Genomic DNA, 13,848 nt, shown 5'->3' on the forward strand with positions numbered 1-13,848 from the left:
TATTTTTTAAATGGAACCGTTTTTGATTAAGAAATAATTCTCGATTCCATCTGTAGTGTCTTCAGTAAATCTTGGATGCTCATAGAAGGAATGAAAAGAAATAGAGAGAGTGAGAGAGAGAGAGAGAGAGAGAGAGAGAGAGAGAGAGAGAGAGAGAGAGAGAGAGAGAGAGAGAGAGAGAGAGAACACTGTGGCCTTTCAGGCTCCTTGGAGGAAGGGATTGAAGGAAGGAGAAATGGGACTCTGTGTCCTTGGCTTTGGACTGCCCTAAACACATGACCTTCAGCTGCCTGTGGAGCTTACAGTGAGACACACACACATATTCACTCAAACACAAACACTAATGTAAAATTACTGCGCCACATAATACCATGCATATTTTCAAATATAGTTCTTAGGCACAACACGTCTTATCCAACTTTGTGAGAGCGCTAATTCTAAGACAGTTTTTGTGCCAGCACAAGTGGGCATAGGCTGGATAGCTGATCTGTGGATGTATGTGGGCTTATTATGGGTATTGTATGGTTATGAAGTGCCACGAAATTATTCCTGAGAGATCGGTCATCGCTAAGATGTCTGAGAACCACATCTATTCTCAGCTAAAGTCTAAAACCTAGTTCATGCATGTGCAGTTTGAGGATTCCACCAGAAGATGATATCAAAGAGCTATTGATCACTTTTAATACTAGGTATGATGTGTGTGATCAATATAATTAATTGTGTGTATAAGAAGCGTATCACTCTCATAGAAATATGCCAGACATTCAACAAGAATGTAGTTAATGCGCAAAAGAACGTAAGACACTAATGGTCAACATTTTTATTCTCGAATGCATTGCATACAGCCAATTTACACTATAAACACACTTTTTATGAATTGGCTGTCTTCATTTATATTGACATTGGTTGACAGGGATGCAGATGGCGCAATAATTGGAGAAGAACCACTTGCACCCACTATTTTGCCAACACACTGACTTAGCGTGTATAACGTATTGCTTAGTATTGCGCTTAAAGGGGTCAAGACATACTTTTTTTTTATTATTTTAAAATTTTCCTTAAGGGTCACTTATATAATGAGTATATTTGTTAAACATGATCATTTCCCACCCTCATTCTGACCCTCTGTCATAAACATTCAGGATTGGTGCTGCTTCTCAGACTTGACAGTTTACTCCCATTCTGCTTACCATCACTGGATGAGCTACATAATTGAATAAAGGTAAAGTAGTGGTTGATGTGTTGTTCTGGATGCGGTCAGATGCAAATGTCTACCACAGTGTAACATCATAATGTGGAGGAATTAGAGATTGAGTCATTTTAACAGCTTGGTTTCAACAAATGCTCTTTTTGCATTGAGAAGGAAGTTTTGAGTTCTGAAACTTACAGTATGTTTTTATAGTATAGTGGCTTCTTATACGTCAATAGATCAAGGAAAATTTGATTCCTCATGTCATATCCCCTTTCAGACATAGCAGTCTTAAAATAGGGCCCAAAATCTGTTAGCCAATTAGCTCGCAGGGTGCAGCTGATGAGACCATTGACATGCATACTGTTAGCCAATCGACTTCTGAACTCCGTCTTTGTCTAAGATTTAAATTAACAGTACATTTTTAGGTTTAAGCCCATTTCACTGCAGCACACAACACATTTTCTCTATGAAACCCTCCTCCTCCCCAGCACCACTTCTCTAAATCTGCTTCACAGGGATTGTATGTATATTTAATCCAGAATGTAACAGAATGTCCTACATGCTCAAAACAGCATGTTTTATTTATGTCCTAGTAGCAAGTCTTTATACTTGCTCTTGAGCAGTGGCAGTGTAGTGTATCTAGTCCGATCCTACAAACTTGATCTAGACCTACCAACTTGTCATATCAATTATAAGAACATAAATTAATTTTGAGAGTTGTCATGACTGAAATATACTTGTGAAGTATTGAGAAATTTAGAAAAAACAAAATTCCAGATAGAACTGGATTCTCAGACAGTTTGTAATTACACACTTAGACTTACTCTACGCAAGTATGAACCCAATGCTTTTAAGTATGCAAGCAAGATTTCACATTGCATTTCTGCAATGCCCGTTAAAACGTGTATTTTTCTGTAGTCAGTTTTCTTATTAAGGCTAAATACAGTACTGTCATGGTGGAGACATGTTTATATCTAGCTACCTGAAAAAGAGAATATATGATTGAATTTGAAGGTCCATTTGAAGGTATTTCTATTGCCCCCTTTATTGCTTTGTTTACTCATAATTCACTTACAACAGACCATTTTTTTCTTCTTTGCTTGCAAATAATAATGTCTTGATCTAAAAAAAAAAAAAAAAAAGAATTCACTAACAAATTTGTTATATTTGCTACCATAAAGTAAAAAAATATTACATTGTTTTAGGACATGTATCGTGGAAATCCATGTTATTCTTTGAAGTTCCTTGTAATGCTATGTAAATGTGGAGTACCATGTGCTATATGAACAAGATAAACATTCAATACTATTGTATACCATCACTGTGCTGGACCACCAGAGTACTTTTTTGTTTTGTTTTGTTAGGGCCATGATGAATAGGGCCTGTTAGGCCATGATGATATTTTAAGGCACATTTAATGTCTAGGTGTCCATTATATAAGTGGGGCAGTAGAGTGGGCACTGTTCTGGGTCTATTTCTGTCATCTGTTTTGTTGTTTCTCTCTGGAGTGAGAATCACTGTGGTTGACCCCAGTACCAAACTGTCTGCCAGTGGAGGGGTCGAGTGCAGTAGAGCAGCAATCCCGCTCTCTTTCCCTCTCTTTCTTTCTCTTCACCACCAGCTTGGCTCTGTTGCTTGGCATTCCAGTTCTTTCTACACACTCAAACACACAACCACTGCTTCCTGAAAGAAAGGAAGTGAGGCCGGCTTCCTGTGACAGTCCTCTTTCATGTGGTCACTTCCTGGTGTTTGGCTTTTGCTGTTGACTTTCTTCATTGTTCCTGCTTTAGGGGTTTAAAATCAGTGTCTTTTTGAATATTTAATGGGGATACAGTGGTACAAAAGTTGACCATGGTAACCATACTCATGCCATAGTTAGTGCAGTTACTTGTACAGCTGTAAATCAATATTGTTACTCCTTAACAATTCAAGTGAAAGTGAGTGATTTCTGCATGACCAACCAGAATTGCAAAAATATTTATTGTTTTCAAACAAGTTTCCTGAACACTCCCCCATTGGTTGAGACAGTGTTGCGGTGTATAGCTGATCTCAATGCTTAAACAGAGTAATGTTTTGTTATCAGCAGTTTCAATCAAGTGTAAGAAGCTGTCAGAATCTTGCTAGCATTTGGGGTATTTTGGCGAAAACTGTGGTTACCATGATAAATTCTAGTCCATTTGTTGATATGTCCAGTTGCAGGCACTGTGATCTAAATTTGTAGCATTACTACTTCATATCAAAGAGACTTGAAGAACCAGTTGAAGGAAAATACTACATGGAAATTGGCAGTTTTGCATAATTCATTTTTGTTTTTATGTAAGTTATTGTCATGGTGATAGACCTCTCATCACCACTGCCCAATACACCATGCTGGCAATAAAAATATATACATTCACACTGTATGTCAAGATAAGATGTGATTTATTTGCATAGATGACAGTTTTACTTGTCTATAGCATTCCAGAAATTGCTCCATTTTATAAAATGTTGCACTTATTGTTGTGGTATCTGTGGAATGGCAGTATTGTTGCGAACCCGAGATTACATGGTCTTCACACAACAAGAATGATGGTTGAGGTTTGGTATACACAGACAGGAATGTGGATTGTGACACCGTAGCATCCCGCTCTCTGTTTCCAGAAGACATATAAGGGGTATAAGAGGGCTAGTTGTGATTAAGCTTGAACTTTGAACACAGTGATTTGCTGGAATTTCAAAGTTCCTGTGTTCTTCCGGCACTAATACATCAACTATTGTCAAAACAGGTTAAAAATGTGTCAATCGGGAAGGAAGTTTCTGGCATGCATACAGGATGAGCGTGCTTTGATATTGTTTGGGTTCTCTGTCGTTTTTGTCCATTTGTTGTGAAAGTTGCATTTTAGGGACATTCACAGATTTGACCACGTATTGAAATAGCTCAGTTGGCCCGTGCTATATAGAGAACACAAACAACAGTACGGTTTTCAAACAGGCTAAAGAGATACACTAGAGGTGAGCAGTATAATCAAAATCTTCTATCATTATATGGGTAAATAATATCACTCTTACAGTAAAAATCATAACATAGTAATTTAGCTAGAAATTGAACTTAAAAATGCTTTATGTATTACATAACCATATAGTAATGCTTATGTTTTGATAACCCAAAGTTAAACTATTTAAAATGAATGGTACTTTATCCCTTTTACATTTTTTTTGTTTTTGAAAAATTTAACGAAACCTATGTAAAACAACCAAACAAAATTAAATAAAATAAACCAAAGCAACAAAACTCAAATAGGTAATCAAACCAAATGAAATTAAGCTAAATTAATTTACAACTACACCCAGCAAAACTTAAGACAAATGAAAATCAAACAGATCTAACTGAAAGTAAATTAAACAAAACTAAATGAAAGTAAATGCAACCTAATGAAGCCAAGCAAATATAAACAAAAGTAAATGAAACTAAGCAAACCAAACATATAGAATCAAAAAGAAATCAAAGTAAACAGAACAGAACAAAACAAAACCAAACAAAATTGAACAAAATTAAACAAAAAGTAGATGAATTCAAACAAAAACAAACAAGGCTAGATAAAAGTAAATGTAAGCAAAGGCAACTAAACTAGACAAAACTAAAAGATGATACATAACGCAACCACATGAAAGTAAAAAAAAATTTAAAATTCTAAACACAATATAAATGAAACCAAATTTTTTTTTATTAAACTCATAAAAGCTTAGCCAAATGTTGCAAGCATTGAGCTGATTCATTATAAAGGCCCATGAACATTCCAAAATTAAGTAGCCCTGGTATAGATCATCATACCGCCCAGCCCAAGAAGACACTCATTGCTATATTTTGGAGGTAATGTTAGAGAAGAAATTGGACGTTCCATCAGTTCACCACTAATTCACAAACACATTCCTAATACTCAACAGGAAGCCATCCTTGTCCCTTTCTAAAGGCCTGACCACATCCAGACGCACAGACTCTTCCCTGTCAAAATGCCGTGTTCAGCTCTGGTATTCCCCAGACCCCCAGGGTTTCCATTCTCCAAAACCACTCCTTATTTCCATCAGTGAACCGTCATCTGATTTGGTTGTGGTTAAATTTGTCACAGTATATACGTTTGCATACTGGCCAAGATTATTGGAACATAGAGACATTTGACACGGCATGCAAACTTGTGTTTTAAAGCAACGATGAGTGTTTTTACATCCCTGACATGTGGGGAAACGATTTTTTAAAATGAGACCGATGGATAGTGTTATAGTTAGAGAAGCGATCATGTCATAATTATGACTTCCAAACTTGGAAGTAGGAACTTCCCAAGAAGTCTTGAAGACAGCTTTAGAGTTATATGTGATTTGAGAATTACCACCCTAAATGTCACTTTAAAAAAAGAACTGTGATTGGTTGCGTTACATGTCGGTCAGATGGCCCTCTCCTGTCTGAGAGGGCAGTTCTTTTCCAAAATAAGTAGCAATGTGGATCAGAGTTTATGCAGATAGTCAAAAGTATGGCTTTGCAAGACTTGGAGTGTGTTTTGAATGTTTGCATCTTTCTTTTAAGCACATGTCAGAGACCATATCTGAAACTTTATAGCCACTGTTGGATTTATGGGCCAGATTAAAAAAAAGAAAAAAAGAATATATATATAATATTCTTTTAAATCATGCACCTCTGCATGTATCTCATGAAGCTTTTTAGTTCACAAACAACCTCAAAGATCAGCTTAAGCTGCCAGCACAGCCTGGAACTATCCATTAACAACTCTAAATTAGACACAGGAGGCAATAGGCCAGCATTTCAAAAATCCCCCATTTTCCTCCTCTCTAAGGAAAATGGGATCGCCATGATGACATAGGTAATGTGTCTATGCCAGGCTGAATGTTTACTGTGGTTGAGAGGCATTATGGGATGTGGACTCACAGGAGAGATGTACATCATTTCTATGTGGCTAAATCCACCCCCGTGCCACAACTGTTCATTGACTTGAGTAGAGAAACAGGCAGAGAAAGACGGGTCAGGCAGAGAAAGACTGTTTTTGATGGGTCTTTAAGACAGGTTGCTATTTCGAAGTGATTTGTTTCTATGTAATGAAATCAGAGCATGTAGTTAATAACAATGCCATTTTTCTTTCTTATTTATGGTGCTGTGAATGGCCTCTGAAGGAAAATAGATAAATAATTCACATTTCTTAGAAAACGCATGTGGCTCTATGTGTATATATACCACATTTTTGCTGTTTTCCAACAGTTTTTTTCTTCTTCGCCATCTTGATGCTGGTGGTATTGTGGGTGGTTGCCAGGATGTTGTTATGTGGTTGTTAAGGTGTTCGGAGTGGTTTTTAGCTTGTTGATATGTAGATATGTAGTGTTGCTAAGTTGTTGCTTACTGGCGCAAGTAAAAAAGGCCCACCCAAGTCTCTATGATATAATAGTCCCTAGATATACTGTAGCTTGGGTGGAAATTGTAAGATTGCTTTGAAAAGTAATAGCACACCTCTCCTCAACAATCCACATGATTTGAGGTATCATTCATGACCATAGCAGAAATTTTATGGGACAAGTTATACATTTTAATACATAGGGGTATGGATTTGTTCAAAAAGTTAAAAATTCAACAATAATAGTGTTGCTTGCCTTAGAAATCACCACTGAAAACATGCTGGTGTCTTTGATGAAAGTCTTTTAATTTAGACTTGAGGTTTAGACTTGGAAAAGGACCATCGATATTCACCAAAAAAAAAATCTGTACAATACAACATCAGAAGGGATTCTCCTATTTTATTCCACGTACCTCTGAGAACAATTTGTAAATATTCACTTGAATATTTTATAAGGATAACTGTCCTCAGGTGTCCTTTGAATTGCGGAGAATGTTCTAGGAAGGGCGAGTGGAAGAAAGTGGAGGTGAAGAGAAAAGACAGGATTTAATAGAAAACAGCTGCTGAGAGGATTTGCACTCTGCTGACTTACCGTCAGAGGGGAAATTACAGGAACAGGGTAAACTTTGAACATTACACTTACACTTTTTTCCCCTCGCACTCTTTTTTCCCATAGAACTCGATCAGACACAACCTGTCCCTGCACAGTAGGTTTATCCGTGTTCAGAATGAGGGCACAGGCAAGAGCTCTTGGTGGATGCTCAACCCTGAAGGAGGAAAGAGCGGCAAGTCTCCTCGACGCCGAGCCGCCTCCATGGACAACAACAGCAAGTTTTCCAAGAGCAGAGGACGAGCAGCAAAGAAAAAGGTATAAGAAAATGCCTGTGTTCTAAGTTACTTTTGTGGCTTTACGATGAAGTAAAGCAGGAAGTTCAGCATTTGTTGTGCATCAAATTTCAATGAAGATGAATGAGAAACAAATGAGTAAAAGATCGCAATATATCAATTTTGAATTGCAAACTAAACGTAAAGAATTGGAATATTATTGTATCATGACCCAAGTATCACTACAAAATTATATCGCCAGATACCTGCTGATTCCCAAGCTTAAAGGCTAGGCCAGGGGTGCTCATTATGTCAGTCGCGATTGACCAGTTGATTGCAAGACAACCACTGGTTGATAACAGGTGATATAAAGTATACAAATACTGATAATCATAACGTAACCATATGAAAGTAAAATTGCCGAAACGCAGAATGGCAGGGGTTGATAGCATTAGTTTAATGGGTTGGGTTATATTTTCTTCGACCAATCAGGTATTGCTTTTCTCATGAATATAAAGGACCCATCCCCTTGCCATCCTACATTTCGGAAATTCTCCTGTCTGACTGACAAACGCCTTCTTTCTCTGTGCTAATGTGTGTGTGTGTGTGTTTGTGTGCTTTAATAGCACTCGTGGAAATGCACCAGTGTGACTCTACACTGTAAAATTCCTTGGCGTGACATATTAATTAAAACACAATCAAGAAATCAAGAAATCTTGGCTGGATAAATTTAGTAGCTTTATAAATAGTAATGTATTATAATCATGCAGTGAAAACCTAGGTTTTTCATAAGTCAGTGATCTAGTTTTATGGCTCAATTTCTGAATGTATACTTGAATACATATTGATATGTAATCTCTGTTTTCTTAATTTGTTTCTTTGTTCTTATTTTATTACTGTTGTTTCCTTGTCCTGAATAATTACTTCAGAACTTAAAATGGTGTTTACCTAATTAACAAATTATTTAGTATTAATTTTGATATGGAGAATTGTCAAATTTCACTGGAACACAAGTATCAACTACTGTTGTAGTGACAACACTGCCTACAATACATGGTAGATTTTAATCTAATGTCATTATGAAAAAGTAAATCTCATGTCATAGAAGTGTGAGCACCTAGAGTCTGTGTGTCGTTATGTCTCACACACAATTATAAAATTGCTTTGGCCATCCAAAGTATACTCTTTTGACCATGACTAGGAAACTGTGCTGATGACGAAGTTTGTATAATATGACCTTAAAAGCAGCACAGCAGACCATCCTGTGATCTCTTTGATAAACAGTTTGCACTCTAACTATGTATACATAGTTACTTTTACCAGTACTTTTCTCACGACTGACTCTATTCATTTCTGTGTTTATAGCTGGCTCTTCAGGGTGGGCCTGAGGGGGGTGCAGACAGCCCTGGCTCTCATTATGGCAAGTGGCCTGGCAGTCCGAACTCCCACAGCAACGATGACTTTGACGCATGGACGGCTTTCCGTCCTCGCACCAGCTCCAATGCCAGCACTCTGAGTGGGCGTCTCTCGCCCTTCATTGATGATGAACTTGGCGACTCTGATGTCCACATGGTCTACCCAGGCCCTGGTTCAGGGTCCAAAATGACCTCCACCCTCCCTAGCCTGTCCGAAATGGCTGGTTCTCTGGGCCACAATGGCTCTAAGAATGTCATGGAGAACCTTCTGGATAACCTCAACTTACTCTCACCTAAGAACCCATCGGTGGGGTCGGCAGGAGGGCCTGGGTCAGGATCCAAGCAGTCCTCGCCCTCCTCACTCATGCAGGCCAGCCCTGGTTACTCCCCCTACAGCTCCCCAGGTTTAGCCACGGTCAACCAGCAAACCCAACAAGACTATCGTAAGTGTCTCTATGGCCAGGGAGGAATGAGCAGCATGTCCTCCATGCCAATGCAGCCTCTGCCAGAAACCAAGCCTGGCTTTGGGCCGGGTCCAGTATCCATGAGCCAATTTAACTGCACGGCAGGGCTTTTGAAGGAGCTTCTGACATCTGACGGGGATCCTGGAGAGCTCATGCCCTCTGTGGAAACAGTTGTCTCCCAGTCAAGTGGAGGTGGTGGATGTATGCTGCCCCCTTACAGCAGTGCACAGAATGAACTTATGGGAGGTGGGGTATCTCACACCCATGCCCTCTCCCATTCGCACATGCATGGACAAGCCCCACACACATCACTGGCAATGAACGGGCGAACGCTGCATCACTTGACTAGCATTGGCCACAGCGGCGCTGCAGGACGCCTGGGAAGCATCAAATCAGCCATGCAGATGCAGTATAGAGGCTCTGCCCATCTTGGGGGTGGGCTCCCACCTTACTGCAGCATCAACAGCAATGGATACGGCCGCAGCCCAGGGCTGATGCACCATCAGCAACAGCAATACCTGGAGAAGCTGCCCAGTGATCTCGATGGGATGCCCGTGGAGCGTTTCGAATGCGATGTGGAGTCCATCTTGCACGACACGCTCATGGATGGAGAGTCGCTGGACTTCAACTTTGACCACATGAACACTCAACAGAGTTTCACACCTCACAGTGTAAAGACCACCACACACAGCTGGGTGTCTGGGTAGGAACTATTACCTTCCATTACAGTGGTTTTTCCAAATCTTGTTTCTGGTGTTTTTACTGATCTCTTTCCAGCAGGAAATGTACTAGACACCTACTGAATTTCTCATTATAATGCCTTTGGTGTCATCTTGTTTTTACAGGTAAAATCTCTCCATCTCCAAAGAACAGCAACACTGAGTGGCTATATACACCCATCCTAACCTCTCATGAACACCTTGTCAAGGACACAGCCTCCATTATTACTTCTTCTTTAGCAGAGGTGGTGCGATACGACCTCACACTGCCGAGCAAATGGGCTCAATATGGAGCTAATTTTCAAGGACACTTTTCCTCAGACATTGGGACTTAAATTCAAACCAAGTGCCAAACCAGGTGCCTGTGAGCCATAGCCAAATTGACAAGCTTTATTTAGTTGCCTTTTTCTCACTGTAGAGAACCAATGGTCAAATCAGGACAACTACAACCTGAGGCCCTTACATCTGCTGCAACACACACACATAAACCATAGTCCACACAAATTTCTGTAATGTTTTTACAGCCACATCCAATATGGGCAAACTGTGATAAATTAGAACCACCAAATCCAACACCAGGCACCACAAAAGCACATATGATACACCTTGAAACAGTGATATGCATGGTAATAGCTCTCTTTCAAATGTCGTGTTGTCATTTCAATGTGCTACCCTGCAATTTATATTGAGGGTTATAATGCATTCATGCTGTGCTTCATGGAGACTCCATGACTGGCTTAATCGGGAAGATCTGGAACAGTTGTAGACGAAAGCGGGGAACGACTGTAAATAGATTTATTTAGAAAAGGTCTTGCACAAACAGGACCTCGAAAAAGTTAGGGAAATTTTCGCAGACTAGTTGAACTACGTCGCACACAGCACATCGTAACACTTTTATTTCTGTCACGTCAGTGTATTTGACATCGAGCAGATGTACTACATTTATAAAGAGTGTGTTACTATTAATTGGTGTACATAGAGTTTACACAATGAAATCAACAATCAGGGCAACAAATTTAATGTTGTTTTGTACATTTGAAAGAAACTGGATTTGACATTTTACATATTGGTGGTCTTACATGAAAGGGTGTTTCTCATCTGAATTGTATACATCTTTCCACGTCTTTTGTAAATACATGAAATATATATTTCAAAGGCATATAAAGTAGAAAGGTTTTGTTTTGTATTATCAGAATTATCGTTATTGCTGTTTATTCCTGGCCTCAGTTTGACAATAAGCTGTGTATAATGCATTTCAGCAGAGGGCCCTCATGGGACAAAATATTTCACTAGTTCATATTTACTTTGAAAATGTGCATTGTGAGTAGATTTCAAACCTTGAAATTTTGAAAAATTGTTGGATTTGCTTTTAAAGGGATAGTTCACCAAAAAATTATAATTCTGTCACCATGTACTCTCCTCTATGTTGTTCCAAACCTCTATTACTTTAGTTCTGTTGAACTCAAAAATAGATAATAGGCAAAACGTTGGCCTCAATAACAGTCACTTTCATTGTATGTAAAAAAAAAAAAAAAACGTGCAATGAAAGTGAATGTTTGGCAGAATAGGAGTCTAAGTCACCAGTATTCCATGGAAAAAAGAAAGTCATACGCTTTTGTAAAAACATGAGGGTGAGTAAATGATAACAGAATTTTTATTTGGGTGAACTATCCCTTTAAGTATTGCTCACAGGGTCCCTAATGCCTCAGAGCATTGTGGCAGTGGCTGATATTGTAGTTTAGTACTACAGCGCAAGGAGACTCTCCTATGCATTCGCCACAATATAGAATCTGTTCCTGTAGTTATTCTACAGTCCTCTGCCTTTAAGAAAGTGTAGAGTGTTTTTGACTTATCGTTATTTATTAGGCTGAAGAAGTGATGTGATTGAATCATATCACAGTGTATCATTTACACTTTTATCATATTTGTATTTTATTTCTCTTCTCTTGCAAATTTCAGGCACTGTGATGTATACGTACTAGTTATATGATATTTTTTTCTCTTTCTTGACCTTTTTTTATTTGCTCATGGATATCAACAGATTTGGTTATTTTGCACCTATATGCAGACATTTAAACGTTGCAAACTGGCAAGTGAAAATTGAATCAGGGTGCAAGTATCATTGATAATTCATGGAAGAATTTAAATGATTCAAAATGATTTCTTGAGTAGTGTTATAAAACAGACGTTGAAGACATTTTTTTAAGCTTTGTAGATTTAAACGTGAGGTGCTGACTATTTTTATGATGATTAATTTTAAAAAGAGAAGTTATGCTATAGTGCTATTAGTGCTATAATTTGGGGACACTAATAATGTGTCCTAACTAGGCGTATCATGATAAAACCTCACTTCCTTGTAAATCTGAGTTTTTTTTCTACTTTGCCACGGTGAGCATTTTGTCAGTTGTTTGGTTTCTATTCCTGTGGCGTTGTGTTCGGTAGCCCCGCCCACAGTCAAATCTCATTGGTCCAAAAACAGTCTAGTTTTGGATGTAAAAATCCCATTCATTTTCTCCATAGAAAAAAATATTTAAAAAACTAAACTTTTAAAGATAAACCTACAGTGAGCTTCGAGGTTGTTAATCGATGTATATGATTCTTATTTTCTGTCCCGCCTGGTTAGGACATGGTGTTAGTCAGTCTTAGAAAGAATGACAGACATCTGTTAAATTCACATACAACAAACATCTCACGTCATTAAATTAATATCAGTTATACCTCTGGTCCACACTGCCTCAATCAACATGGGCAAAGGGTGAAGGCCATATGTTTTAAAAAAATGACTGCGTCCACATTGAATATCCATAATGCACAAAACCTGACATGCGTTTGCTTTGTGAATTTAGCAGGTGGCCCCACCTATGCAGATATGTGTACTTAGATGATAATTATTTTACAGATTTTTAGATATTTGATATTTCATGTTTTATAGAGCTTTGGAGTTGAGTTAATGTTGCTTGCTAGTTCATAGTTCTGATGAATATTATGTATATTTAGAGAGTCAAAGATAATTTACATGCAAAACTTTTTGTACACTGACTGTTATCTTTGTATTTAGCAGCAGTTTGTAGAAAAACTAAAAAAAAATATATGTATAATTGAAAACAAATTGGGAAGAAAATGTTATCTTCTTTTCTTCAGATTGTGGAGTTTGGACCAATTTTTTATTTTTTGAAAAACGAAAAACCATAAATTAAGATATTGCACTTTTTCCATAAATGTAAAGATTTCTCTTAAAGGGAGAAGACAGAATTGAAGATGATCTATTTTGAAACAAACTGTTACATTTATGCACAAAAATTATTTGATTCACAATCAAAAGATTATATAACTAGTAGTGCAATTTGTTTATGTAGTTTAGAAAGAATATCTATAAGAGAGAAACTATATTGTTTGAAGACACTGTTATGCTGACATGCCAATACTGATGTATACAGTATATATATAATATGTTCATTATTTTAGTTTGTCAGCTGTAAGCAAACAGTTTGTGAATTGTGAGGCCATAGGTCTCTGGTTTTGTTCTTGATGCCTGTTGTGCTTGTATTCCCACACAAGAAACATGTTGTCACTGTAAAAAGCCATGTGTATATAAATGATGTTATATAAAGATGAATCCAATTGACTGTCTCTCTTTGTTTACCCAAAAGCGTACTTCGAAAGCTTTGGGGTAGTGATGGGTCGTTCATGAACGATTCTTTAATTTTGAACGAATCTTGTATGTGACTCAGAAGTACGAATAGTCTCATGAGCGGTTCGTTCATTTTGTGTTGGCCGCGCATGCGCTTTGCACAACCTCCATTCGTTTATTACGTGAAAACCGCATAGGCGCTGTGGAGGATACAGAAATTTGTAGTT

General features: G+C 38.0%; 1 protein-coding gene across 1 annotated transcript in view; it reads left to right on the forward strand.

The window, feature by feature from the left end:
- Window positions 1–13,606, forward strand: part of LOC127629901 (forkhead box protein O1-A-like) — a 59,357-nt gene extending 45,751 nt beyond the window's left edge. Inside the window, exons 2-4 of the mRNA XM_052107202.1 lie at window positions 7,244–7,435; window positions 8,758–9,974; window positions 10,117–13,606. Of these exons, the coding sequence (XP_051963162.1) occupies window positions 7,244–7,435; window positions 8,758–9,974; window positions 10,117–10,120 (1,413 nt within the window). The 3' untranslated portion in view covers window positions 10,121–13,606. The remainder of the gene's footprint in view (window positions 1–7,243; window positions 7,436–8,757; window positions 9,975–10,116) is intronic.
- The last annotated feature ends 242 nt before the right edge of the window (window positions 13,607–13,848 follow it).

Source organism: Xyrauchen texanus, chromosome 36 (genome assembly GCF_025860055.1).
Source record: "Xyrauchen texanus isolate HMW12.3.18 chromosome 36, RBS_HiC_50CHRs, whole genome shotgun sequence".
Classification (NCBI taxonomy): domain Eukaryota; kingdom Metazoa; phylum Chordata; class Actinopteri; order Cypriniformes; family Catostomidae; genus Xyrauchen; species Xyrauchen texanus.